Source organism: Balaenoptera physalus (assembly GCF_965194825.1).
Source record: "Balaenoptera physalus genome assembly, chromosome: 10".
In the NCBI taxonomy this organism is placed as follows: domain Eukaryota; kingdom Metazoa; phylum Chordata; class Mammalia; order Artiodactyla; family Balaenopteridae; genus Balaenoptera; species Balaenoptera physalus.
Genome location: NC_138889.1, coordinates 12,570,314 through 12,596,983, shown reverse-complemented (window position 1 = coordinate 12,596,983; position 26,670 = coordinate 12,570,314). Strand labels below are relative to the sequence as shown.

Genomic DNA, 26,670 nt, shown 5'->3' with positions numbered 1-26,670 from the left:
TGATTGGTTGGCGGCGCCGGTCGCCCCGAGCGTGGGGTCAGGCTACGCCCTTCCAGACCTTGCCTGCTTGCTGACAGACGCGGTCCAGTAGCTGGAGCAGCCGGGGCCCCGCAGGAATCGAGTCGGCAGCCGGCGGCGGACCCTCTCTAGGTAGGGATGACAGGGGGGCGGGGAAAGGAGGGAATACACCTGAGCTGGAAGCGAGAGAAGAGGAGGAAAAGGGGGTGGAGAGACTAAGGCAAGACGCAGGTGGGGAAGTTGAGAGTGCGTCTGCCCCCTTCTTCAGCTTCCCGCAGGCGTTCGTTGGCTGTCTCCTAGATGTAAGGCACTACGCAGACTCTGGGGTTCTGTCTGCGAAACTTGACCTGAGGACTCCTGCGCTGACCGTTAGCAGAGACGGCCAGGTAGCCGGGTGTCCTGAAAACAATTGGCTAGGCGGCGGCTGTGATGGGGAGCGTGCGGGGCGCAGGGCACGCGCGCTGGCCGGGGCTGGCGGGAGGCTGGTTGCCGCCAGAGACCTCCAGATTAGGGGCCTCTGCCCGGACAGAGGCGGGGTATGTCAGGGCACAGGGAGAGGTGAAAGAAACAGACATGTGCATGGGCCTGAAAAAAATGAAATGTTTGATGTTGGCTATTGGGGATCTCTTATCCAAGGCAAGTTTGTCCACTGAACACTAATAAAGCATTTTGCGACGGATTTCCCTCTGTTCTTGGGGGGATTTTTTTTTTTTTCATTCAAGCAGCAAAGGAATTAGGTTGAAGCAAGCCCCAGTTACAGCAGTGTAATTAGGATGGAGGGACAAGCCACGGTTTGAGAAGACAAGAAGGAAAGGGAAATAATCTATTAGTTTAGCATTCTAATAGGAAGAATCATGTCTGCTAGCATCCCTGTGTAACAGCAGAGCAAATTTGGAGGTGGTATAGGAGATAGTTTCCAAACTGGAAAGTTTGTGGTAGCCAAACCACCTGTCTTTATATCACCTGTAGGTGATATAACTTTATAACTACCTGTAGGTTACCTGTCTTTATATCACCATTGATTTTTTTCTTTTTAAGTTTCTAATGATAGGCACCTAAAAATAAATACATGACCCTTGCTCATTTACAGAGTGCTTTCCCATTCATTATGTAATATAATTAACATGGGATAATCAGAATTCCGCATCTGCATGCCTATACCTAGATATTACAATGTAGTAGCTAGGAGAACAGGCTCTGGAATATACATCCCAGCTGTTACTTGTTATTTGTTACTGTTACATTAGTTAACAACTTATTTAAATATTCCTGCCTTCATTTTCCCTATCTTTAAAATGGGGGTTATAGAAGTATCTACCTCATAGAGTTGTGAGAATCAAGCGAGGTGATACATAAAAAGTGCTTTTTAAGTAATACCTGGTTGTCAATAAATGTTAGCTATTATACTAACAGTATATTATCTATACTTTTAAAGTAAAGCAGAATGACTCAAGTCATTTTAAGCCTAATTGTATTTTGTTGATAACTGTGTTTTAAGAAAAGGTTTCTTTGTTTCAGCCAAAGTAAAATAATGTAAGTTTCTATTTGTTAGGGGTACTTAACTTAGGGTCTGTAGAGCCCCTGACTTTAGTGGATATAAACCCCTTAAAATTATATGCAAAATGGGCTTCCCTGGTGGCGCAGTGGTTGAGAATCCGCCTGCCAATGCAGGGGACACAGGTTCGAGCCCTGGTCCCAGAAGATCCCACATGCCGTGGAGCAACTAAGCCCATGTGCCACAACTACTGAGCCTGTGCGCTAGAGTCCATGAGCCACAACTACTGAGCCCACGTGCCTCAACTACTGAAGCCTGCACGCTCTAGGGCCTGCGTGCCGCAACTACTGAGCCCACATGCTGCAACTACTGAAGCCCGTGCACCTAGAGCCCATGCTTCACAACTACAACAAGAGAAGCCACCACAATGCATAGCCCGAGCACTGCAACAAAGAGTAGCCCCCGCTCGCCGCAACCAGAGAAAGCCCACGCACAGCAACGAAGACCAACGCAGCCAAAAAATTAAAAATTAAAAAAAAAATTCTGTGCAAAAGTATGTGAGCTTGTAGAGTCATTGCGAATTTAAAAATTTAAGGAGCTGAAGAGATACTAATGAAGAAGCAGTAGAACTTGGTTCAAGTCTGTGGATTTTGCAACCAGCCAGGGAGTGACTGAATCCCTTCTCCAGCATTTGTTTACTTGATGACTCTGGGAATTTTCTGTGTCCAGCTTTCTTATAAGACAAGAATAATACTAGTACCTGACTTTTAGGGTATATCTTGAGAGTGTTAAATGAATTAATATTTACAGTACCTCATATACAGTAAATATTGATATTAGAAATGAACTTATTTCTTTAAAACATCAAATGACATCTTTTTCTACTATAGGTTAAAGTGATTTTGACCCAGCTTTGGTTCCTGTAACAGTAGTAGTAATAGCTCCTATTTGTTGATGAGCTTCCCTGTGTCACATAGTACCACACCACTATGTACTTCGTCTCTAAATCTTAGAACAATTCTATAAAGTAGATATGCTTTCTCCATTTCACAGATGTGGGTTTGAATATAAACTTCAAAATTGAATTGCAGTTTTGAAATCATAATTGTTAGTGATTTCAAACTTTTTTTATGTTAGATGTCAGAAATTACAGCAATATATTTGTGAGTACCTAATTACTACATCCCACAGATAGAATTAATTGAAACCAAAATCTGAAAATACTTAAAAACAGGTTTCATCTCACAGTATCTCAACTGCCTCCAGATGGACGGAGGTTCATTCCCTCCTCCCTTCTAGGTGCTGGTTTACTGTCACAGCAGTTATGTACAGGGCATATGCAAATCAACACAACTCGCATGGTCTTCAGTTAAAAGCAAAATTAAAGAGTTTTTTATGATTAAGGACTGAGATCTTATTAAAGTTTTCACTTACATCGGATATTAAAGGTTGAATAAAGAAGATTCATGGTTAATGTTTGAGTTATTTTTGGCTACACGGTGCTGTCCCAAATACTATATGGAATTATGGCTGTTGGCACTATAGGTAACATGCAAGACTAGTTCACCAACTCTTACCAACCTTTAGTGGTATAGCAATATTCTTTTGAATTGTTGGGTTCTTCTTCATTGTTTATGTTTCTGGTATTATTTTATGTACGTGACCTGCTGCTGCATCCCTTATGGCTTCAACTGTTGCGATACTACTAGGCTCCCTTTTGAACTTCAGATTCATATTTGCATGTAGTCTACTGCTTTCGCCTAGGAGCCCAGATGAGCCACAGCAATTAGACTTAAGACCCAAACTAGGGACTTCCCTGGTGGCACAGTGGTTAAGAATCCACCTGCCAATGCATGGGACACGGGTTCGAGCCCTGATCAGGGAAGATCCCACAGGCCGTGGAGCAACTAAGCCTGTGCGCCACAACTACTGAGCCCACGTGCCACAACTGTTGAAGCCCACGCACCTAGAGCCCCTGCTCCACAACAGGAGAAGCCACCGCAATGAGAAGCCCGTGCACCGCAATGAAGAGTAGCCCCCGCTCGCCACAAGTAAAGAAAGCCCGCGTGCAACAACGAAGACCCAACTCAGCCAAAATAAATAAATTAATTAATTAAATTTTTTTTTAAAAGACCCAAACTGAACCCATCATTCCTCGCACCCCCAAAGTCCCTGTTGCACCCAAGTCTGCTAGCTCCACAGTATTCCCTATTTTGATTATCATAGCATCACCATCCATTCAGGCAAGGTAAAATCTCACAATCAACATAGATTTCTTTCTTTTTTTTTTTAATTGAAGTATAGTTGATTTACAATGTTCCGTTAGTTTCTGGTGTACAGCAAAGTGATTTAGTTATACATATGTATATTCTTTTTCATATTCTTTTCCATTATGGTTTATTACAGGATATTGAATATAGTTCCCTGTGCTATACAGTAGGAGCTTGTTGTTTATCCATTCTATAAATAATAGTTTGCATCTGCTAGTACTAAATTCCCACTAGATTTTTTCTTCTTTCACACTCCAGTATCTAATCAGTTATCAAGTCCCATGGGTTATCTTACTTGCTAAGTCTCTGATGAATGTGTCTATTCTCACAACTATTGCCTGAGGTCAGGCGGTCATCTTCTCTAGGTTAGTCTACCTCAGGAGCAACCTAGACTCCCTGCTTCCCATCAGTATGATATATTCCTAATGGGCCACATCCCTTGAACCATGAATGGACCATGACCTTTCCATGCCTTTGCAGTTGTTATTTCTACTTGAAATAGCTATTCCTAACCTTATTTTTTTTTTCTGGTAATGTCCTTCAAAGCCCAAATCAAAATTCTTCACTATACAGCCTTCTGTTGTAAGCTGAGGTAGTTGTGTTGTCTTTTCTGATTTCACACAATTTGCATATATATACCTTTATTATAGCATTTGTCATATTGATGTAACTATTCATTTCTGTAGTTGCCTTACCTTGAAGGTGGATTTAGACTGTATCTTTTTAATCTTTGTATGCTCATCACCTAGTGCAGTGCTTGATACTTAATTGTTGTTTGAGTGAATTAGCAATATATGATGAAGGATGTATGTCAATATCTGCATTAGTTGATTAAAAATTTCTTTCCATGTCAATGTGAGAAAAAATGCTTGCAACTCATATCACAAACAAGGGGCTAAACATCCTAATAAATAAAGAGCTTCTAGAATTTGATTTTAAGAGACTAAAAACCCAGTGGCAATTTTCAGACTGGTTTTTTGTTATTGTTGTTGTTCAAAAGTTTTAATTATAGATGAGAGGTGTTTGGAATACAGGACACATTTCCCACTACAAACAGTGCAGTGAAGAAGGAGGAAGTAGATCATAAATGATAGAGTCAGTGGTCAGCTCACAGAAGCTGACCATGAAGTTGTTGAACTAGATTCAGGATCATGAATATAGAATCGACTAAAGTTTTTCAAAGTTTAAGCATCTGGAACAGGAGTTGGCAAACTTTCCTTTTAAAGGGCTAGATAATAAACGTTTTAGGCTTTGTGAGCCATGCTGTCTATTGCTGTGACTCAGCCTTGACTTTGTAGTACAGAGAAGCAGCCATAGACAACATAGACACATCTGGACATAGCTGTGTTCCAACAAAGCTTCTTTACGGAAACAGGCCCTGGGTTCGGCCCGTGGGCCACAGTTTGGCAGCCCCTGACTGGGGTGGGGAGGAGGGGGAGGTGAGGAATAAATGTATTCTAGTTGTCACTGCCAAGAATACATCTCCCTTTGTTCTGTCATTGAGAGTTAGGGTTAGTCACGAGAATAGATAGTCCCTGACTTCTTTGGTTACAGTCACAGAATAGATACCTTTTAGGGAATTCATCTTAAGTCTCAGCGTTGAAGCAAAAATCTCTGAAATATGAGTCCTTTTAGGAGAAAGATGCTGCTGAAACTTGCAGCTGAAGGAGTAAACCATTTGCCTGAGTACCTAGTGCCCTGTGTTCCACATCTTTACTATTTGCCATGTTTACTCTTGCCATGTCCTATGGCAATAGGACATGGTGGAAGAGAACACTAAGGTGCAATTAGATCTGGACTTATGCCAGCTTATGTCAGCTTGACCTTGGAGAAGAAACTTCCTGGGCCTCAGTTTCTCTAACTGAACTTCAGTGTCGCTATGTATTATATCAAGAGACTGAACTAAAGATGACATTGAAGATCCTTCTGGCTCTAGAGATGGCATTTAGTGAATTCTGGTAGCAGCAGACTTGTACTACGTATACTTATGAAGGCAGGAACTTCATATATAGTTTTTCTGAAAATTTTTGGCTTTGAGAAATGTCAACATGGGTAAATAATTGTTGTACATGTTTATCCTTTAGGGGCTAAGATGGATCTTGTACTCAATGCTGCAGATTATTATTTTTTTACGCCATACATATATCCAGCCACATGGCCAGAGGACAGCATCTTCCGACAAGCTGTCAGTCTCCTGATTATAACAAATCTCGGTGCTTATATCCTTTATTTCTTATTCGCAACGCTGAGTTATTATTTTGTCTATGATCATTCATTAATGAAACACCCACAATTTTTAAAGGTAAGTGATTTTCTTACCTATTTTTTAATTATTACAGTAAAAATAACAATGTGTATTTGTGAGATTTTCAGATTAAACTGGTTTTAATCTTTTTAGAGTTTCTGAAAACAGCCCCAAATGGGTTAGATATTTTTGGAAAGGCTAATCCCCTCTCTCTTTTCTTTAATTTAAACGGATAAGTAAGCTGTACTTTTTTTTTTTTAAGTTTTTTTTGAGGTTTTTTTTTTAAATTTATTTATTTTTGGCTGCATTGGGTCTTCGTTGCTGCGCGCGGGCTTTCTCTAGTTGCGGCGAGCGGGGGCTACTGTTAGTTGTGGTGCGCTGGCTTCGCATTGTGGTGGCTTCTCTTGTTGCAGAGCACGGGCTCTAGGCACGTGGGCTTCAGTAGTTGTGGCACACGGGCTCAGTAGTTGTGGCTTGCGGGCTCTAGAGCTCAGGCTCAGTAGTTGTGGCGCACGGGCTTAGTTGCTCTGCGGCGTGTGGGATCTTCCCGGACCAGGGCTCGAACCCGTGTCCCCTGCATTGGCAGGCGGATTCTTAACCACTGCGCCACCAGGGAAGCCCCTACTTACTTTTTTTTTTTTTTTTTTTTTTTTTAACTGTAAGCCTGGTCTTGCTAGATACATAGACAAGAATTTCTTTGCTGATAGTGATGAATAAATAAATGTATACATTTGTGTAATTGTTTTGATATTTGACTTTCACAAACTGAAATTTGCTTTTACTATGTATATATTTTTTGACCAGATAATCCAAACTCAGTAGATTCAGACTTGTGTACAATCACTTTTCTATTTCAGTTATTTGTATTTGTCAGTCACTACAAGGACTGAAAAAAAAATAGGGTTGGGTATGAAAGTTAATTATGAAAGAAATGATTATTCTCTAAACAGAACTTTGGAATAGAGATTTTGTGGGAAGGAAAAAAATTTTCAGAATTTAAAATATTGCATTTGCTTCATACAAAAGAAATGTTTTTCTTACACACCCACGCCCACATAGTAACACTTCAGTAGAAGCAATTTGGAGGTAAGCTCCTTCATATAAAAGAGATTTTAAAAATCCAATCCAGAACAATTTTATGCTAGTTTTGTCTACCATAGGTTTTATGGTTTGTAAGTATTGGAAACTTCATTTTCAGAACCAAGTCTATCGAGAGATTATGCATTCTGTCCAGTCAGTGCCATGGATAAGCATCCCCACGGTCTCAGTGTTCCTGCTAGAGGTGAGAGGTTACAGCAAACTATATGACAGCATAGAGGAGTTTCCATACGGTGAGTATATAGTGTAAATGTCGGGAACAGATGGGTTTCTCTAAAGAACCAAATCTGCTTCTTTAAAGTCTTTGCTGTAGATGAAATTGTGCCCAGGGGAAGATTGGCATGATCAGAGCTAGAGCCTTGAATTTGTTTCCTATTATCTTTATTGAATTCAAACATCTGACAAAAAAGCTCAAGTAGTACATGATATTTATAAAAAATCAGAAAACACCGATTTTTTAAAAATAAATCCATCATTCTGCTACCTGGAAACTGTAACTCTTTTGATGTATATTCTTTCACTTTTCTATGCCTGTAATACTTCGTTATTTACATTACAAAATTGAAACCCTTACTATGCATACTGGTTTGAACTCTGATTTTTTTCTCTTAGCAGTGTTTATGCCCATATTTTCATGTCAATAAATATTGACATTATACAGTATATATTTATACTATTGCATTGTATAGATATCCATAGTTTATTTAAATGATCCATAATTTTTAGTCCTTTAGATTGTTCTTGGTTTTCTATTATAAACAGTACTACAGTGACTAAACTAAAATTTTGTGAAATTCTGGAATTATTTCATCAAGATACATTTCTAGTATCTAGTATTAGAAAGTAAGAATCATAGTTAACATTTATTGTTGATATGTACCAGCTTCAGTTCTAAGCTTTTCACGTGTTACCAATCCGTTTTATTCTATTAATTCTATGAGGTGGCACTATTACGATGCTCCTTTTATAGGTGAGTAAATTAAGTGTACAGAGAATTTCAGTAACTTGCCAAGCTCACTTAACAAATAAGTGGTGGATCTGGGACTGGAATCCAAGCTTGCTGGTGTCAGCACCCCTGCTCTCTAAGTAAGAGGTTAGCTATTTAAAGGAGGGAACAAAAATTACACACCAGGGTGCTGAATTGGCTCAGCGTTGGAAAGTGGATCAAAATATGAATAAAAATAAAAGGAGAGAGGGCATTCTAGATAGTTTGAGTAAAAGTACAGAGGTAAGACTTTGAAGATGTTGGGAGGATATTGAGTGAACCAGCCTGGTTAGTACACGAGCATATGAGGTTGGAAAGATCAGAAGGGGTCGGGTTATGGAGTAAATGCTAGGCTTACAGTATTTCAAGGGAAAATAAAATTCTAAGCAGGGGAGGTAATATGTAAAGATATGTTTTATGAAGATTAATATGAAGAAAAAATAAATAGCATTATTCTCCAGCATTTAAATGATAAAGATGCCATAGGGGTTTACTCTTTCTGTTTCATAAATATCCTCATAGTTTAATGAAGAAATATTGTAGGTGGGATGCTTCAAGTTTTTATGAGAGGGAAATGAGCAGATCCCAGAGAGTCAAGGGAGATGGAGGTTGTGATGTACTGAATTAACCAAAGCAGATAGTTAACAGGGTTTAGGTCTAGGATCAAATTTTGTCTTCTTAGATGGACATGTCAAAAGTAAACTCTGATCCTTGGAGCTGAATCTTGATTCTGCCATATCCTGTTGTCTCTTGTAGGCTGGTTTCGGTTAATTGCTAGTGTACTCTCCTTTCTCTTTTTCACTGACATGCTGATCTACTGGATTCACAGAGGCCTTCATCATAGACTTGTATATAAGGTAATAAGGTAGAGTCATTTGTAGGGGAAGAGAGAAAATACACATTTCAGCAATGTATAATTATAAATCCTGTCTCTGTTTTCAAGAATTTCTTCTAACTTATTAAATACCTAAGTAGCCTTAGTCATGACAGGTACAAGGTACATTTTGTTTGTATCCTTCTTTATGGGTCTGGAGGGGCTGTGTTAAAATCTTACTGTCTTGGGGTAAAGAAGGGGAGGGAATTTTATAAAGTAATTGGCTAAATTCAAAGGGATTTTTTTAGTTAGGTCATTTCTCACACCATGAGCATGAAAAGCTAAGTCAGTTGTTGCACTGGGTAAAGCCTGTGGCATTAATGTGGTCTTCTTTTCTTCTGTAGCACTTACACAAACCTCATCATATCTGGAAGATTCCAACTCCATTTGCAAGTCATGCTTTTCATCCTCTGGATGGTTTCCTTCAGGGTCTACCTTACCACATATACCCATTTATCTTCCCATTACACAAGGTAGTTTATTTAGGTTTGTACGTCCTGGTCAATATCTGGACAATTTCTATTCATGATGGTGATTTTCGTGTTCCCCATATCTTCAGGCCATTTATTAATGGCTCAGCTCATCATACAGACCACCACATGCTCTTTGACTATAACTATGGACAGTATTTCACATTGTGGGATAGAATTGGAGGCTCATTCAAAAATCCCTCCTCCTTTGAAGGGAACGGACCACTTAATTATGTGAAGAAGATGACAGAAGAAAAGCGCAACAGCCATACAGTAAGTGGTTGTAACAATGAAAAATTATTCAATGGAGACTTTACAAAGGCTGAGTAGATTATTGCCCAATTATTAAATATTTTTAACCAAGGAAAATAATCTACAGCCAGGACGCATAGCAAGTGAAAATCAGTATTATGGGTACAGTTGAGGAACGACCATAATGGTAGAACAAGGGAACATGCCTTGAGCACCATGACTTTAACCTCGTGCTCAAAATACTGAATGTTGGTCTAAGGGAGAAGTTGTGTCTTTCCAGCCAGTAGATCTGTAATTTGTATAGCCTCAACAACAGTTTTTTAAAAGGTAGAGGATAAATTATTGAGGGGACTAGGTTATGTCCTTTTGCCTTAATTCATCCATATTCATTAAGTAAAATTCATTGTGCTTAATGATATCAAGACTAAACACCATAACAAAGAAGTACTAATATGAAGATGGTTCCTTGTTTCAGGAATGATTAAGTACTCAGAATTGGTATGGTAACATCTACTTGTACTTTGTGGAAGTGGAAAAATCAGTGTGAAAAAAAATCGTGATATAATGTATTAGTAGCTCAGTGACCTGATTAATAGCAGGTGTTATAAGATTATTGTCTTCCTACACATAGAAAACTTATTCTCTGGAGACACTGTCAACTGTTGCATTTTACTGATGAACAAATAAGTTGGAATTTTAGAAAATATTCATACTACCATGATTTAATACAGATCTGGGATTATTTAAAGATTTTGATGGTTACTGTTTTCAACCATTATTTAATAACTGTAAAATTATATGACCCTGATTATATTTAGAAAGGGAAATTTGATGCCCAAATAATATATTAGACACCACTGGTTTTTTAATTAAATTGATGCACTGCACTTTTGGTATGTTTCAAAGTTACAATCCTGTGATTTTCTATAAAAGGAAATAATTGCCAAATATTTAGGCCTATCACTGAAGATTAGTTTTGAAATCTTATTTCCCCTCCTCTTTCTTCATTTTTCCCCACTCCCTCTGCAAAAAGATTTAACAAATACTTTCATAAAGAAATGTCATGTGTTGTAACATAAATATGTTGGGAAAACATGGTTTCCAAAAGCATTCTCTTAGCTGTTTATGTAAAATCAATAAAAGTTGATTGTGACTATTATTAAAGTATATCAGTTAAATAATGTAACAGCACAAAGTATTCTTTACAAATTTTATGTCAATCTGAAACCACAGAAATGATGTGGGTTGTCAAAACTTTTAGAATATCTCCAAATGTTTGATATCAAGGGGAGAAAGAGAGAAGGGAGTATCACTGTCTTTTTATATTTCACATCTTTTATTAGATTTGAGTGTTTTAGCAAGAGACCAGTCATAAAAGTTAATGCTTGGAATCCAGAAGAAAATGTTGTTTCTGTTTGAGTTCCTGTTACAGTGTTGCTTTACTTAAACATACCAGTATACCAGTTAGTATTTTGTAACTGGTTCAGTGCAGCTAAGTGCTTTTCACTAATCCCCCGTGGTCCCTGTGCTCCACTCTGCCCAAGAGAAAGAAGGAAATTAAGAAGAAGTAAACTTTGTTTCCCATAAAAATGAAAGCTAATATTTATTGAGCTTTTACTCTTGATCAGGCATTGTTGAAAGTCCTTGACATAAGGACAATGGGACCCAGTTGTGTAACTTTTCCGAGGTTATTTCTCTCTCATGTAAAGTCCAGTGTGGATGTTTCAGGTCAGTGGACAGTTTTCCACAGTCATCTGAGACCCAGGCTCCTTCCACCTGAGAGCTCTGCCGTTCTCCCAGTTTACAGCATCTTCTCTGTTGAAGGAGCCTGTAGGGGAAGAGGGGAAGGTGCATGTGGAAAATTTGTATGGGTCAGGCCAGGATAGTTGTACATATCCCTCGCCCATGTTCCTTTGGACAAAACTTAGTTGTATGGCCTATCTAACTGGAATAGATTCTGGGAAATGTGTCCAACTATGTTCCTGGGAGGACAGGGTAACCAGTTGCTTGACCAGCTAGCCATTTTGCCATTACTGTATAATTTATTTCCCTCTTTTTGAGGGTCCCAGTAAAGGTATTGAAGGGATGAATGAGCTCAAAAGTATTTCAAGTTATCCATGCACTGGATGTCTTAGTGCTCTTAATTCCATAATGTCGATTATGAGTGTTAAAGTTTCCTTAGATTCTTAATACTGTGTAGCTAATAGAAAAGAAAGGATATAATTGGGGTGAGGGAAGCTTCCTCAGAGGTCTTAGTAGTAATCAAACTAGTCTCTGTCCTCCCTCCTTTTTTAAGTGCTAATCTTATTAAGCAGTATTATGTTAAGTAGTCTGACCATCTTTTTGGTCCCACCACATCGTCCTGTTCTCCATTAGAGGAATTCACAGCGTTTATGGAAGTGAGGACCTAAATTCCTTCCCACGGGAATATCAAGTGAAAGACGTTCCCCCTCGACATTCAGACCTCCTATAGTTATAGAAAGAGAAAATCAAGATTACATTTTCCACTGTTATGGTAGGAATTGGGAAATGGATGGAGGCAGTACAGAGCACATTTGAAAACCCCAAAGACTTGGGACCTTCAAGATGGCGGAGGAGTAAGACATGGAGGTCATCTTCCTCCCCACAAATGCATCAAAACTACATCTACATGTGGAACAACTCCTACAGAACACCTGCTGAATGCTGGCAGAAGACCTCAGACTTCCCAAAAGGCAAGAAAATCCCCACGTACCTGAGTAGGGCAAAAGAAAAAAAACAGACAAAAGAATAGGGATGGGACCTGCACCTCTGGGAGGGAACTGTGAAGGAGGAAAATTTTCCACACACTAGGAAGCCCCTTCACTGGCGGAGATGGGGGGAGGCGAGGGGGGAAAGCTTCAGAGCCACAGAGGAGAGCGCAGCAACAGGGGTGCAGAGGGCAAAGCAGAGAGATGCCCACCCAGAGGATCAGTGCTGACCAGCACTCAACCAGCCCAAGAGGCTTGTCTGCTCACCCACCGGGGCAGGTGGGGGCTGGGAGCTGAGGCTCAGGCTTCGGAGGTCAGATCCCAGGGAAAGGACTGGGGTTGGCTGTGTGAAGACAGCCTGAAGGGGGCTAGTGTACCACAGCTACCCGGGAGGGAGTCTGGGAAAAAGTCTGGACCTGCTGAAGAGGCAAGAGACCATTGTTCTGGGGTGCGTGAGGAGAGGGGGTTCCTGCACTGTGTGCCCACAGAAGGCAGAGCACTGCCTAAGCAAGCTCCAGAGAGGGGTGTGAGCCATGGCTATCAGCTCAGACCCCAGAGACAGGCATGAACCACTAATGCTGCTGCTGCTGCCACAAAGAATGCTGTGTGCAAGTACAGGTCACTACACACACACACACACAGACGCACATGCCCCCCCAGGAGCCTGTGAAGCATGCCACTGCCAGGGTCCCAAGATCCAGGGACAACTTCCCCAGGAGAACACACGGCGCGCCTCAGGCTGTTGCACAGTCACGCTGGCCTCTGCCACCACAGGCTTGCGCTGCGTTCCAATTATGACTACTGTACCCCTCCCTCTCTCTGGCCTGAGAGGGCAAGAGCCCCCTGATCAGCCACTGCTTTAACCCCCTCCTGTCTGGGCGGGGAACAGATGCCTGGGGGTGACCTACACGCAGAGGTGGGGCCAAAACAAAAGCAAAACCCCAGGAGCTGTGTGAACAAAGAAGAGAAAGGGAAATTTCTCCCAGCAGCCTCAGTAGCAGTGGATTACATCCCCACGATCAACTAGATAAACCCTGCATCTGTGGAATACCTGAATAGACAACGAATGTTCCCAAATTTGAGGCAGTGGATTTTGGGAGCAACTGTAGACTTGGGGTTTGCTGTCTGCAACTAATTTGTTTCTGATTTTTATGTTTATCTTTGTTTTTAATGCTTGTTAGCATTGGTGGATTTGTTTATCGGTTTGGCTGCTCTCTTCTTTAATTTAAAAAATATTTTATTTACTTTATTTTATTATTATTTTTCTTCTGAGCTGTGTGGCTGACAGGGTCTTGGTGCTCTGGCCCAGTGTCAGGCCTGAGCCTCCGAGGTGGGAGAGCCGAGTCCAGGACATTGGACCACCAGAGACCCCCCAGCCCCACGTAATATCAATCAACAAGAGCTCTCCCAGAGATCTCCGTCTCAAAACTAAGACTCACCTCCACCCGACGGCCAGCAAGCTCCAGTGCTGGACGCCCCATGCCAAACAGCTAGCAAGGCAGGAACACAACTGCACCCATTAGCAGAGAGGCTGCCTAAAATCATACTAAGTTCACAAACACCCCAAAACACACCACTGGACGTGGCCCTGCCAACCAGAAAGACAAGGTCCAGTCTCACCCAGCAGAACACAAGCACCATTACCCTCCACCAGAAAGCCTACACAAGCCACTGAACCAACCTCAACCACTGGGGGCAGACACCAAAAACAATGGGAACTACGAACTTGCAGCCTGCGAAAAGGTGACCCCAAACACAGTAAGTTAAACAAAATGAGAAGACAGAGAAATATGCAGTAGATGAATGAGCAAGGTAAAAACCCACCAGACTAAACAAATGAAGAGGTAATAAGCAGTCTACCTGAAAAAGAATTCAGAATAATGTTAGTAAAGATGATCCAAAATCTTGGAAATAGAATACAGAAAATACAAGAAACGTTTAACAAGGACCTAGAAGAACTAAAGAGCAAACAAACAGTGATGAACAACACAATAAGTGAAATTAAAATTTTTCTAGAAGGAATCAATAGCAGAATAACTGAGGCAGAAGAAAGGATAAGTGACCTGAAAGACATAATAGTGGAAATAACTGCCACACAGCAGAATAAAGAAAAAAGAATGAAAAGAATTGAGGACAGTCTCAGAGACCTCTGGGACAACATTAAATGCACCAACATTCAAATTATAGGGGTCCCAGAGAAGAAGAAAAAAAGAAAGTGTCTGAGAAAATATTTGAAGAGACTATAGTTGAAAACTTCCCTGACATGGGAAAGGAAATAGTCAATCAAGTCCAGGAAGCACAGAGAGTTCCATACAGCATAAATCCAAGGAGAAACATGCCAAGACACATATCAAACTATCAAAAATTAAATACAAAGAAAAAAATATTAAAAGCAGCAAGGGGAAAGCAACAAATAACATACAAGGGAATCCCCATAAGGTTAACAGCTGATCTTTCAGCAGAAACTCTGCAAGCCAGAAGAGGGTGGCAGGACATATTTAAAGTGATGAAAAGGAAAAACCTACAACCAAGACTACTCTACCCAGCAAGGATCTCATTCACATTTGACGAAGAAATTAAAACCTTTACAGACAAGGAAAAGCTAAGAGAATTCAGCACCACCAAACCAGCTTTACAACAAATGCTAAAGGAACTTCTCTAGGCAGGAAACACAAGAGAAGGAAACGACCTACAATAACAAACACAGAACAATTAAGAAAATGGTCATAGGAACCTACATATCGATAACTCTCTTAAATGTAAATGGATTAAGTGCTCCAACCAAAAGACATAGACTGGCTGAATGGATACAAAAACAAGACCCATATATATGCTGTCTACAAGAGACCCACTTCAGACCTAGGGACACATACAGACAAAGTGCGGGGATGGAAAAAGATAGTCCATGCAAATGGAAATCAAAAGAACGCTGGAGTAGCAATTCTCATATCAGAAAAAACAGACTTTAAAATAAAGACTATTACAAGTGACAAAGAAGGACACTACATAATGATCAAGGGATCAATCCAAGAAGAAGATATAACAATTTTAAATATTTATGCATCCAGCATAGGAGCACCTCAATATATGAGGCAAATGCTAACAGCCATAAAAGGGGAAATCGACAGTAACACAATCATAGTAGGGGACTTTAACACCCCACTTTCACCAATGGACAGATCATCCAAAATGAAAATAAATAAGGAAACACAAGCTTTAAATGACACATTAGATAAGATGGACTTAATTGATATTTATAGGACATTCCGTCCCAAAACAGCAGAATACACTTCCTTCTCAAGTGCTCAGGGAACATGCTCCAGGATAGATCATATCTTGGGTCACAAATCAAGCCTCGGTAAATTTAAGAAAATTGAAATATCAAGTATCTTTTCTGACCACAATGCTATGAGACTAGATATCAGGAAAAAATAGAAATATGAACAGACCAATCACAAGCATTGAAATTGAAACTGTGATTAAAAATCTTCCAACAAACAAAAGCCCAGGACCAGATGGCTTCACAGGCAAATTCTATCAAACATGTAGAGAAGAGCTAACACCTACCCTTCTCAAACTCTTCCAAAATGTAGCAGAGGGAGGAACACTCCCAAACTCATTCTACGAGGCCACCATCACCCTCATACCAAAACCAGACAAAGAGGTCACAAAAAAAGAAATCTACAGGCCAATATCACTGATGAACATAGATGCAAAAATCCTCAACGAAATACTTGCAAACAGAATCCAATAGCACATTAAGAGGATTGTACACCATGATCAACTGGGGTTTATCCCAGGAATGTAAGGATTCTTCAATATATGCAAATCAATCAATGTGCTACCCCATATTAACAAATTGAAGGATAAAAACTGTATGATAATCTCAGTAGATGCAGAAAAAGCTTTTGACAAAATTCAACACCCATTTATGATAAAAATATCTCTCCAGAAAGTAGGCATAGAGGGAACCTACCTCAACGTAATAAAGGCCATATAAGACAAACCCACAGCAAACATCATTCTCAAAGCTGAAAAACTGAAACCATTTCCTCTAAGATCAGGTACAAGACAAGGTTGCCCACTCTCACCACTGGAAGTTTTAGCCACAGCAATCAGAGAAGAAAAAGAAATAAAAGGAATCCAAATAAGAAAAGAAGTAAAACTGTCACTGTTTGCAGATGACATGATACTATACATAGAGAATCCTAAAGATGCTACCAGAAAACTACTTGAGCTAATCAATGAATTTGGTAAAGTAGCAGGATACAAAATTTATGCACAGAAATCTCTTGCTTTCCTATACACTAATGATGAAAAATCTCAAAAAAAAATTAAGGAAACACTTCCATTTACCATTGCAACAAAAAGAATAAAATACCTAGGAATAAACCAACTTAAGGAGACAAAAGACCTGTATGCAGAAAACTATAAGACACTGATGAAAGAAATTAAAGATCATACAAACAGATGGAGAGATATACTATGTTCTTGGTTTGGAACAATCAACATTGTGAAAATGACTATACTGCCCAAAGCAATCTACAGATTCAGTGCAATCCCTATCAAACTACCAATGGCATTTTTCACAGAACTAGAACAAAAAATTTCACAATTTGTATGGAAACACAGAAGACTCTGAATAGCCAAAGCAATCTTGAGAAAGAAAAACGGAGCTGGAGGAATCAAGTTCCCTGACTTCAGACTATACTACAAAGCTACAGTAATCAAGACAATATGGTACTGACACAAAAACAGAAAGATAGATTAATGGAACAGGATAGAAAGCCCAGAGATAAACCCATGCACATATGGTCACCTTATCTTTGATAAAGTAGACAAGAATATACAATGGAGAAAAGACAGCATCTTCAATAAGTGGTGCTGGGAAAACTGGACAGCTACATGTAAAAGAATGAAATTGGAATACTCCCTAACACCATACACAAAAATAAACTCAAAATGGATTAAAGACCTAAATGTAAGGCCAGACACTATAAAACTCTTAGAGGAAAAAATAGGCAGAACACTCTATGACATAAATCACAGCAAGATCCTTTTTGACCTACCTCCTAGAGAAATGGAAATAAAAACAAAAATAAACAAATGGGACCTAATGAAACTTAAAAGATTTTGCACAACAAAGGAAACCATAAACAAGACGAAAAGACAACCCTCAGAATGGGAGAAAATATTTGCAAATGAAGAAACTGACAAAGGATTAATCTCCAAAATTTATAAGCAGCTCATGCAGCTCAATATCCAAAAAACAAACAATCCAGTCCAAAAATGGGCAGAAGACCTAAATAGACATTTCTCCAAAGAAGATACACAGATTGCCAACAAACACATGAAATGATGCTCAACATCACTAATCTTTAGAGAAATGCAAATCAAAACCACAATGAGATATCACCTCACACTGTTCAGAATGGCCATCATCAAAAAACCTCCAAGCAATAAATGCTGGAGAGGGTATGGAGAAAAGGTAACCCTCCTGGAGTGTTGGTGGGAATGTAAATTGGTACAGTCACTATGGAGAACGGTATGGAGGTTCCTTAAAAAACTAAAAAAAGAACTACCATATGACCCAGCAATACCACTACTGGGCATATACCCAGAGAAAACCATGATTCAAAAAGAGACATGTACCACAATGTTCATTGCAGCTCCATTTACAATAGCCAGGACATGGAAGCAACCTAAGTGTCCATCAACAGATAAATGGATAAAGAAGATGTGGCACATATATACAATGGAATATTACTCAGCCATAAAAAGAAACGAAACTGAGTTATTTGTAGTAAGGTGGATGAACATAGAGCCTGTCTTACAGAGTGAAGTAAGTCCAAAAGAGAAAAACAAATACCGTATGCTAACACATATATATGGAATCTAAAAAAAAAAAATGGTCCTGATGAACCTAGGGGCAGGACAGGAAAAAAGACACAGATGTAGAGAATGGACTTGAAGACAGGGGGAGTGGGAAGGGTAAGCTGGGACGAAGCTATTTTTGTTTGTATTATTGATTTTTAAGAATTCTTAATATATTGGCACAAATCCTTTGTCATATATATATATATATATATATATATATATATATATGTGATGTTAATTCCCATCTGTGGCTTCCCTTTTCATTTCCTTAATTGTGTTTTGATAAGGAAAATTATTTAGTTTTGATTAAGACCAATTTTTCAGTTTTTGTCTTTCACAATATTACATTTTATGTCCTATCTAAGAAGTCTTTGCCTATCCCAATGCAAGACTGGAATTTGGGGGGGGGGTATTTTTGATAATAAATTCAAATTCTTAATAGACATAGGCTTTTCATTCTTCCTCTTCTGTTTTGATACACTGCTTTTCAAGAAATTTGTTCATTTCATTTATCAAATTTATTGCCATAAACGTTGTTTGCGACGGTCCCCTATTACCCTTTCATTGCCAATAGGATGGGTAGTGATGTTTCTTTTTTAATTCCTGATATTGACAATTTGTGTTTTCTTCTTTTTCTTAATCAGTATTGCTGAGGGAATAAGAATCTTATCGATCTCCTTTAAAGAACCAACTTCTGACTTTGCTGATTTTTCTCCATTGCTTGTCTTCAATTTCATTAATTTCTGCCCCTATCTTTTTATTTCCTTTTCTTTATTTTGAGTTTATCTCTTTTTTTACCCCCAGCTTCTTTCTTCTTTTAAGATTTTTTGATGTGGACCATTTTTAAAGTCTATATTGAATTTGTTACAATATTGCTTCTGTTTTATGTTTTGGTTTTTTGGCCACGAGGCATATGGGATCTCAACTCCCCAGCCAGGGATTGAACCCACACCCCCTGTGTTGGAAGGAGAAGTCTTAACCACTGGACTGCCAGGGAAGTCCCATCCCCTAACTTCTTAATGTAGAAACTGACATCATTGGTTCATTTTTACCCTTTATGAACATAAACATTTAAATTCACAAAATTCCCTCTAAAGACTGCTGTGACTGTATCCCACAAATTTCGATATGTTGTGTTTTCATTATTACTCAGTTCAAAGTATTTTCTATTTTCAATGAGATTGAGTAACTGCTTTGTGCAATACCTGTGCACAGCCCTTTACATGCATTATCTCATTTAATTTTCGCCAGATTGGCACCAGTCCTGGAATGCCACAGGCCAGGCAGCTAGCTGGGTGGGGACACGACTCCACCTACCAGCAGGCCAGCTGCCTTAGAATCCCTTGAGCCACCAGCTGCCCTGGGACCCAGCCCAGGGCTCCATGGGGCCCAGGACCTGGCCCCAACCACCAGCAGGCCAACACTAGCCCTGGGACCCAAACTCAACCACCAGTGGGTGGACACCAGCCCCAGAAGCCCCTGGGCCACACCTCACCCCCCCACCAGCAGGCCAACACTAGCTCTGGGACCACCGTGGCTCTGCCAGCTTTGTCAGGACCTAATGTGCTCACTAATGGGCTGTCACTAGCCCCAGGACTCCCTGGTCTTAGCCCCACCCACTTGCAGCCAACTTCAACCCTGGGACTCCCCCAGGGCCCTGCAGCCAGAGACAGTGGAATCTGGTTCCACCCACCACAGGGTCAGCACTAACCCTGTGTCCCCCTGGGCCCCAGTGGGTGGACATCAGCTCTGGGTCCCCCACCCAGCAGCCAAAGACCCCAGGACCCAACTCCACCCATCAGTAGGCAAGCACTAGCCTCTGGACCTAGCCGCACCCACCGAGTGAGGTGAGCACCAGCCTGGTGGGCACCAGCCTCAGGAGCATGGGGCTCTGGCCCTACCCACCAGTGGGCTGACACTCGACCCAGGACCATCATGGCACTGCAGCCAGCCACGTTAAGAATCAGGCCCATCCAGCAGCAGACCAGCAACAAAAGTGGGACTCCTTTGGCTGTGCAGGGTTGGGGTTAGGATCTGGCCACACCCCACAGAGACCAGCAGCCTCCACACAAGGCAAAGCCTGGAAACCAGCCAGACCAGGGGCCAGCAACACCTGCCAGTGTGGCCACAGTAGTCAGCCAGTCACAACAGCAGGACCCAAGCAGCCCTCATAGATGGCACCTCTAAAGCATATGGCTCTGGTAACCAGAGGGGAGTGTACTGCTGGGCCTCATAGGACGTTTCCTACAGAGGTGACTTCTCCAAGACTAGGGAAATGCAACCCACCTACCAAATACATAGAAACAAAGACAGTGAATTAGGCAAAATGTGATGACAGATGAATATGTTCCAAACAAAGGAACAAGATAAAACCACAGAAGAAGAACTAAGTGAAGTAGAGATAAGCAATCTACCTGACAAAGAGTTTAAGGTAATGATGAAAAAGATGCTCAAAGAATCGGGAGATGAATGCATGAACAGAGTGAGAAGTTAGAAGTTTTTAACAAAGAGTTAGAAAATATAAAGAAGACCCAAACAGAACTGAACAATACAATAACTGAAATTAAAAATACACTAGAAGGAATCAACAGTAGATTAGATGATACAGAGGAATGGATCAGTGAACTGGAAGACAGAATAGTGAAAATCACTGAAGCTAAACATAAAAAAGAAAAAAGAATAAAAAAACTTGAGGACAGTCTAATTAAAGAGACTAGGACAACATCAAGAGTATGAACATTCACATTATGTGAGGTCCCAGAAGGAGAAGAGAGAGAGAAAGGGGCAGAGAACATATATTGAAGACTTCCCTCACCCGGGAAAGGAAACATCCAGGTCCAGGAAGCACAAAGTGACCCAAACAAGATCACCTCCAAGAGGAACACACCAAGACACATTGTAATTAAAATGGCAAAAATTAAAGCTAAAGAGAGAATATTAAAAGCAGCAAGGGGAAAGCAATGAGTTATATACAAGGGAACACCCATAGGGCTATCAGCTGACTTTTCAGCAGAAACTCTGCAGGCCACAAGGGAGTGGCATGATATATTTAAAGTGATAAAAAGGAAAAAGCTACAACTAAGAATACTCTACATGGCAAGGCTTTCAATCAGATTTGAAGGAGAGATCAAAAGTTTTACTGATAAGCAAAAGCTAAAAGAGTTCAGCACCACCAAACCAGCTCTACAAGAAATGTTAAAGGGACTTACCTAAGTGGAAAATAAAAGGCCACACCTAGAAATATGAAAAATACAAAGAGATAAGATAACTTATTCAATGTCACATTGAGAGTTTGTAGGCTGGAATGATAACTCTGGTGAGAAGGTTAAGAGAAAGACAAAATAACATAAATTGGGTGTTCAAATTCCCTCTAAAGCAACTATGCTAATGATATCATGTAGCGCAACTCCAATTGTAAACTTTTTTTGCGGTGCTGCAGTTGTGGGAAAAGTAATGCCTTGATTTATTTATTGGGCTGTTATGGGTAGTTCTTACAAAATTCTATTGTTCGAAGTCCCATTCTACAGGAAATTAAGGCATTTGCTCATCAGACTTCTGGATTAAGAGCTGACCTGGGAAGTTTCCACCCCCTTAGGGGTGCCAAGCTTCCAGCTGTTTGAGTAGCAATTAGAAATTAGGTGCTTCTTCTCCTGTACCCATAGTAGCACTATTCACAATAGCCAGGACATGGAAACAACCTAAATGTTCATTGACAGATGAATGGATAAAGAAGATGTGGTACATATATACAATGGAATACTACTCAGCCGTAAAAAGGAATGAAGTAATGCCATTTGCAGCAACCTGGATGGACCTAGAGATGATCATACTAAATTAAGTAAGTCAGAGGGAAAAAGACAAGTACCATGTGATGTCACTTATATGTGGAATCTAAAATATGACACAAATGAACTTATGTATGAAACAGAGGCAGACTCACAGACATGGAGAACAGACATATGGTTGCCAGTGGGGAGACAGGGTAGAAGAGGGATGGATTGGGAGTTTGGGGTTGACAGATGCAAACTAGTATATATAGAATGGATAAACAAGGTCTTACTGTATAGCACAGGGAAATATATTCAATATCCTGTGATAAACCATAATGGAAGAGAATATAAAAAAGAATGTATATATATGTATAACTGAATCACTTTCTTGTACAGCAGAAATTAACACAATGTAAATCAACTATACTTCAATTAAAAAATAAGTAAATAAAAACTAAAAAATAAAATAAAATGAGGAATAGAGAAAAAAAGAAATTAGGTGCTTCTTGATAGAGAAAGGTCTATGGGGCCAACCTTAGAACTTGGTCAGGATGAAGGATGAGGATTCAAAGGGTTAAGGAAATGTTTTCTCTCTTCCTCCTCCTGTTTCTCAGCAATTCAGTCCTGCAGGTCAGGTAGGGTCGAGGAGGGAAGACCCCACGTCGGGGACAGTCTGGTTGCAGGCACTGGAGTTCCAGAAGGTTGAGGAGTGCTTTGTGGTCCCTGTGTGGTTCAGTATATGCATTACACTTCAAAATAAGGTTTCAGAAGATATTTGATTGATGTTTTTTTAATAAAAATAGTGAATGAAGAACTCACGGGGTGTTGTTTTAGAGAAGGTGGTCGAGGAAGCCCTCTCTGAGGAGATGACATTTGAGCAGAGACCTGGATGTAGACAGAGAGCGAGCAAAGCCATGTGGTGTCTGGAGAAGAGCCTTCAGGGCAGGTCTTTGGTGTGACCTGAGCCTGGTGAGAGGTGGCAAGTTTATAGAACTGGGAAGAAGTTTATAAGGGCAGAGGTAAGGAAGTGAGGAGGCCAGAAGAGGGACAAGGTGCATCCAGGTGGTCTGTAATACATAGGAGTGAGGACCAGGGCCTGTGAGCGAAAGGAGAAAGAATTTGAGGTATAATGTTTGATGACAGCACTGCAGGGTTGGATCAGTCTCAGAAGTAGAGAAATCTTCACACCTCTGTCTTATCGGTAGTCAAACACCTTCGTCTTGGCTTGGGTCACTGAATAACCATGGTCAGCTAACTCACCTGTCCAGGTCTTTGCTCCTCACTTGTCAAAGGAAGGGTCAAACCTTCAATCTCTTCCTTTTCTCATGAAATGGTCTTACCTAAAAGACATTAAATATATGAATGAATGTTGATAACCGTGCAAAACACAGATATGAAAGTTACAGTTGCTTTGAAAGGCTGGACTAAATGTAAATATAATTTGGGGAGAATTTTCTTTGTCACAGACTCTGCAATTATGTTCTTTCCAGTGGGTTTTTTCTCCCCTATTTTGTTCTGTTGTTTTTTCTGGCTGAGGCTGAACAGTTGCTGGGATCTGACTGTAGGTGGAGCAGTTATACTTCTCCCCACGTTACAGCAGGAAAAGCAGGCAGGAGCACCCACCCTTCGTGTCTAGACAGAGGACGTGCGTGGAATCATAAAATCTCTGGACAAGAGGGCTCTTGAAAGGTCATCTACTCCCTCATGTCTTTAGAAAATCCTGCTGCTCAACCAGCCAGGTGATGATGCACCCTCCCTGCTGTGTTCCGTTTAACTGCATTTAAAGCTCCACTGTTCCATTCCCAGTCATGTATTTTAGGATCAACAACAAAACACACCAAAAAAACCCTCCAATTAAAATCCAGCGTGTACCTGTGCACACGTCCCTTCCCAGTGGGACTACGTACCCCTCTTGGTGCTGCTGGAGATCAGGGTGGCTCTCTCCATTCTGATGGTTTACTAAGTGTCATCTCTGCATTCTCATGAAACAGTTTATCTTAGATTGAGATTTCCCAGTATTTTGGGTCCTGCTATAGAAAGGGAAAAATTCAGGCAACTATATGTACAAAATGGTAAAATCTGAAAATCAGTGGGGCAAGATCTGGACAGAAGCAACATCCCCACAGGGCCCCAGGAAGACCCCATCCCATCACTTGTCACTCACCCAGAAGCAGGCATATGAAAAGATTTTTTTTCAACTCTGTGAAACTACTGTGGTCCTAGAAGTGTTTCTATGAAGTTAATGTCTGCGTATCTAATCCTGTTTCTCCATTAGAAATCACAGGGTCTCCCCCTCTTTTGAAAAAATCTAGGTCTAAGAGTTAATACAGCCACATTTAAGGGTATCTTAAATATTTTTTAAATATTTAAGGGACAATGTTTTCATGATCAGCTATTAATCATAATACTCCAAGTAGGTTACAGAGAATATGTGCAAACCACCCAGCAAGACTAAAGGGAAAAAAAGCCAGTAGTTATTTAAATCAGATGTTAGACACCTTCTCAGTTAAACTCTCACCAAGTCTTCTACAGCAGGAGAGTAGCACAGCTGCCTTCGGTGTTGCCACCTTTTCCTCCCCAGTTTTATTCAAGTGCTTAATTGTTTTGCATGAACAGATTGCTTTAGGAGCACAGTTGATTTGCAGATGGGAGAACACAAGGCCCATCTTCCTGAAGGGATGTGAAAAGTCTCAAATATGTTCAGATAATGCTGTTATCATTTAGGTAAATTTGTTCATTCAACTAGAACATAGTTGTGAGCACCTAATGTATATTGGGCATTGGGCTAAGAGGTGGGATAGAGCAGTGAACAATTAAACACGAACGTCATAAAGATATAGTGAATATTTTTATAGGAAAGGTACAGAAGTCAGCAGGACCTAACCTAGCCTGGAGGTGAGGACAGGTCTCCCAAAAGGATGCCGCACTTAACCAGAGACCTGAAGGTGACAGGTGGGTGGACCATTAGAGAAGGGCTCCAAGTAGAAAGAACTGGATGGAGCAAGGTTGAGAGTTGAAAGAGCATGGACCATTAGAAACTGTGAAGGTGGTCTAGCACAGCCAGAATGTAGAATTCCAGGAGGACACTGGAAAGAGACTGAGGCTGGAGTATAAGGTAAGACCAAATCCTGGGGGGCTTTTCTGACCAGCAAAGAGTTTTGATTTTATCCTAAAAGCAATGGAACACATTGATGAGTGTATTCAGTGGAGTGATAGGATAAGATCTGTGTATGACAAATATGCTGCCTGCTGTGTGAATGAAAGGGTGACAGGGGGATATAGATTTGAAAACAGCATAGAGATGTTAATAAAAGCCATGAGAGAGATGGCACAGAGAGTGGGTGTTGAGTGAGAAAACGGCCAAGGACGGGATCCTAAATGATATTTGAAGGACAAGCAGAAGAAGCAGCAGAAGCAGAAGCAGGAACGGGAGTGGGAGCAGGGGGCGGAGGAGGGGAAAGAGGAGAAGGAGGGGGAGGAGGAGGGGAGAGGGAGGGAAGGAGGGGGAGGGGAAGGAGGGGGAGGAGGGGGAGGAGGGGGAGGAGGAGGGGAGCGACCAATAAAGGAACTTGGAAGGAGCCAGAGACCTGAGGTTATCCAGGAGAATGTTGCTTTGTAGGAGCCAAGGTAAGAGACTGCTTCAAAAAGGAGGGAACATTCTGACTTACTTCACTCTGTATGACAGTCTCTAGGTCCATCCACCTCACTACAAATAACTCAGTTTCATTCCTTTATATGGCTGAGTAATATTCCATTGTATATATGTGCCACATCTTCTTTATCCATTCATCTGTTGATGGACACTTAGGTTGCTTCTGTGTCCTGGCTCTTGTAAATAGAGCTGCAATGAACATTTTGGTACATGACTCTTTCTGAATTATGGTTTTCTCAGGGTATATGCCCAGTAGTGGGATTGCTGGGTCATATGGTAGTTCTATTTTTAGTTTTTTAAGGAACCTCCATACTGTTCTCCATAGTGGCTGTATCCATTTTCATTCCCACCAACAGTGCAAGAGGGTTCCCTTTTCTCCACACCCTCTTCAGCATTTATTGTTTGTAGATTTTTTGATGATGTCCATTCTGACCGGTGTGAGATGATATCTCATTGTAGTTTTGATTTGCATTTCTCTAATAATTAATTGAGAGCATTTCTCTAATGATTAATTGAGAGCATTTCTCTAATGATTAATTGAGAGCATAATGATTAGTGTTGAGCATTCTATCATGTGTTTGTTGGTAATTTGTATATCTTCTTTGGAGAAATGTCTAATACCATATGCTAACACATATATATAGAATCTAAAAAAAAAAAAATGAAAGAAAGAAATCATCAGAAGAACCTAGGGGCAAGACGGGAATAAAGATGCAGACCTACTAGAGAATGGACTTGAGGATACGGGGAGGGGGAAGGGTAAGCTGGGACAAAGTAAGAGAGTGGCATGGACATATATACACTACCAAACGTCAAATAGATAGCTAGTGGGAAGCAGCCGCATAGCACAGGGAGATCAGCTCGGTGCTTTGTGACCTAGAGGGGTGGGATAGGGAGGGTGGGAGGGAGGGAGATGCAAGAGGGAAGAGATATGG

General features: G+C 40.6%; 1 protein-coding gene and 1 long non-coding RNA gene across 2 annotated transcripts; one reads left to right on the top strand and one right to left on the bottom strand.

Moving 5' to 3' along the window:
* The first annotated feature begins 18 nt into the window (after window positions 1-18).
* SC5D (sterol-C5-desaturase) lies at window positions 19-10,888 on the top strand. The gene is made up of 5 exons (XM_082410934.1): window positions 19-150; window positions 5,868-6,085; window positions 7,227-7,359; window positions 8,868-8,968; window positions 9,330-10,888. Exons 2-5 carry the CDS (start codon window positions 5,876-5,878, stop codon window positions 9,783-9,785), a joined length of 900 nt encoding a protein of 299 aa, XP_082267060.1. The 5' UTR covers window positions 19-150; window positions 5,868-5,875; the 3' UTR covers window positions 9,786-10,888.
* Window positions 10,889-13,652: 2,764 nt separating this feature from the next.
* LOC309637024 lies at window positions 13,653-25,557 on the bottom strand. Its single transcript, XR_014250375.1, has 2 exons — window positions 23,991-25,557; window positions 13,653-23,423 (listed from the first exon to the last, which is right to left on the bottom strand). It is a non-coding gene; the product is annotated as an uncharacterized lncRNA (long non-coding RNA).
* Between the last annotated feature and the right edge of the window lie 1,113 nt (window positions 25,558-26,670).